General features: G+C 43.6%; 1 gene segment (V, D, J or C); it reads left to right on the top strand.

Annotated features, from left to right (window-relative positions):
* The first annotated feature begins 723 nt into the window (after positions 1-723).
* LOC122940977 lies at positions 724-1305 on the top strand. The segment is given in 2 exon segments: positions 724-866; positions 998-1305. Coding segments are annotated over 2 exon segments (357 nt in total).
* The last annotated feature ends 240 nt before the right edge of the window (positions 1306-1545 follow it).

Raw genomic sequence — 1545 nt, 5'->3', positions numbered from 1 at the left:
ACCTTGGTTATAAAGGACAGAAAGAAAACTATTTATTACAGCTAAAATGTTAATAATATTATTGTGTCATTAAAGGGGTTGTCCAGTCCTTGTATATTTATATTAATGGCCTATCCTCACTCACATCAGCGGGAGCAGCGCTGTAGTCACCACCTCCACTACACAATGGACGGAGCTGTGTAGTTCAGGAGATGATTTCTGGAGCCAGACCTTCTCCTGAACAGCTGATCGGAGGGGTGCGGGGTGTCAGATCCTGGCCAATCTGATATTGAAAACCGATTCTGAGGATAGACCATGAATATACAAGAACTGGTTATTCCCTTTATCATACATGGGTTAATAGAGGATATTGCTATTTATCATATGTGATGGAGATCTATATTCTTCATATCCACATATGTTCCTTCTAGTAACTAACTCAGGCATCCTCAAACTGCGGCCCTCCAGCTGTTGCAAAACTACAACTCCCAGCATGCCCGAACAGCCTACTTGTATCAGCCTACAGCAGGGCATTGTGGGAGTTGTAGTTTTACAACAGCTGGAGGGCCGCAGTTTGAGGATGCCCGATCTAACTGGTCACTGCCTCTATGTAAGGTCTTCATTCTCAGCTCTCAGATGTTTCCTTCTAAACCCTTCTCATCTCTCCATTATATAACTCATGTCACACATGGTAAGCACAGAATTTACATGTCCCCAGTATTTCCCTCCACGGTCTCTGGGGTCTCCTGTCACCTCCCCTGTCTCTCTCTCTATATATATTTCATTCTACACATTGTCTCATCTTATACTTTGTATCTGACGCTCCAGGAACATCAAGATGGTTTCTGGCAGTTATCTCCTGGCCGTCATCTTCATTTCTATTCAGGGTGAGAGATTCAGATCCTTCCATGATTGTGTGTAGAGAAATCTATCCAGAGGGATCCATCATCAGATCAGGATTTCTAGGAATAGATCCAGACATTTATCACTAATGAATCGGTCTCTTCTTTCTTCTCAGGATACTGTGGAGAGATTGTGATGACCCAGACTCCAGATTATATCTCTGTGTCCCCAGGAGACTCAGTCACCATGTCATGTAAAGCCAGTTCTGGTATAAGCACCTGGTTAGCCTGGTACCAACAGAAATCAGGAGAACGGCCAAATCTTCTTATCTCTTATGCAAGCAGCAGATACACAGGAGTCCCAGACCGGTTCTCTGGATCTGGATCTAGAACAGATTTCACTCTGACAATCAGTGGAGTGACAGAAGACGATGCAGCAGATTATTACTGTCAGCAGGGTCAGAGCTATCCTCTCACACAGTGATACAGAGCCGTACAAAAACCTCCTTCCGCCTCCCCCATTATATCTCTATGATAAAGCTTCATACACAGAAGAAGAAGAATAAAACCATCAGAGCGATCAGTGGTTTATCATTTGTCTACTCATGTAAATTGCCTTTTCCTGTTGTTGCAGTACCTCGGTGGACAGGGGTATCTGCAATTGTTTGGTAATGCACTGTACTGTAATGCTATGGTATACACTGCTATGTAATGTGACACACCC

This window comes from Bufo gargarizans, chromosome 1, assembly GCF_014858855.1.
Source record: "Bufo gargarizans isolate SCDJY-AF-19 chromosome 1, ASM1485885v1, whole genome shotgun sequence".
NCBI lineage: Eukaryota > Metazoa > Chordata > Amphibia > Anura > Bufonidae > Bufo > Bufo gargarizans.
Note: the sequence above shows the minus strand (reverse complement) of the source record. Positions and strands in the feature narration are given on the sequence as shown.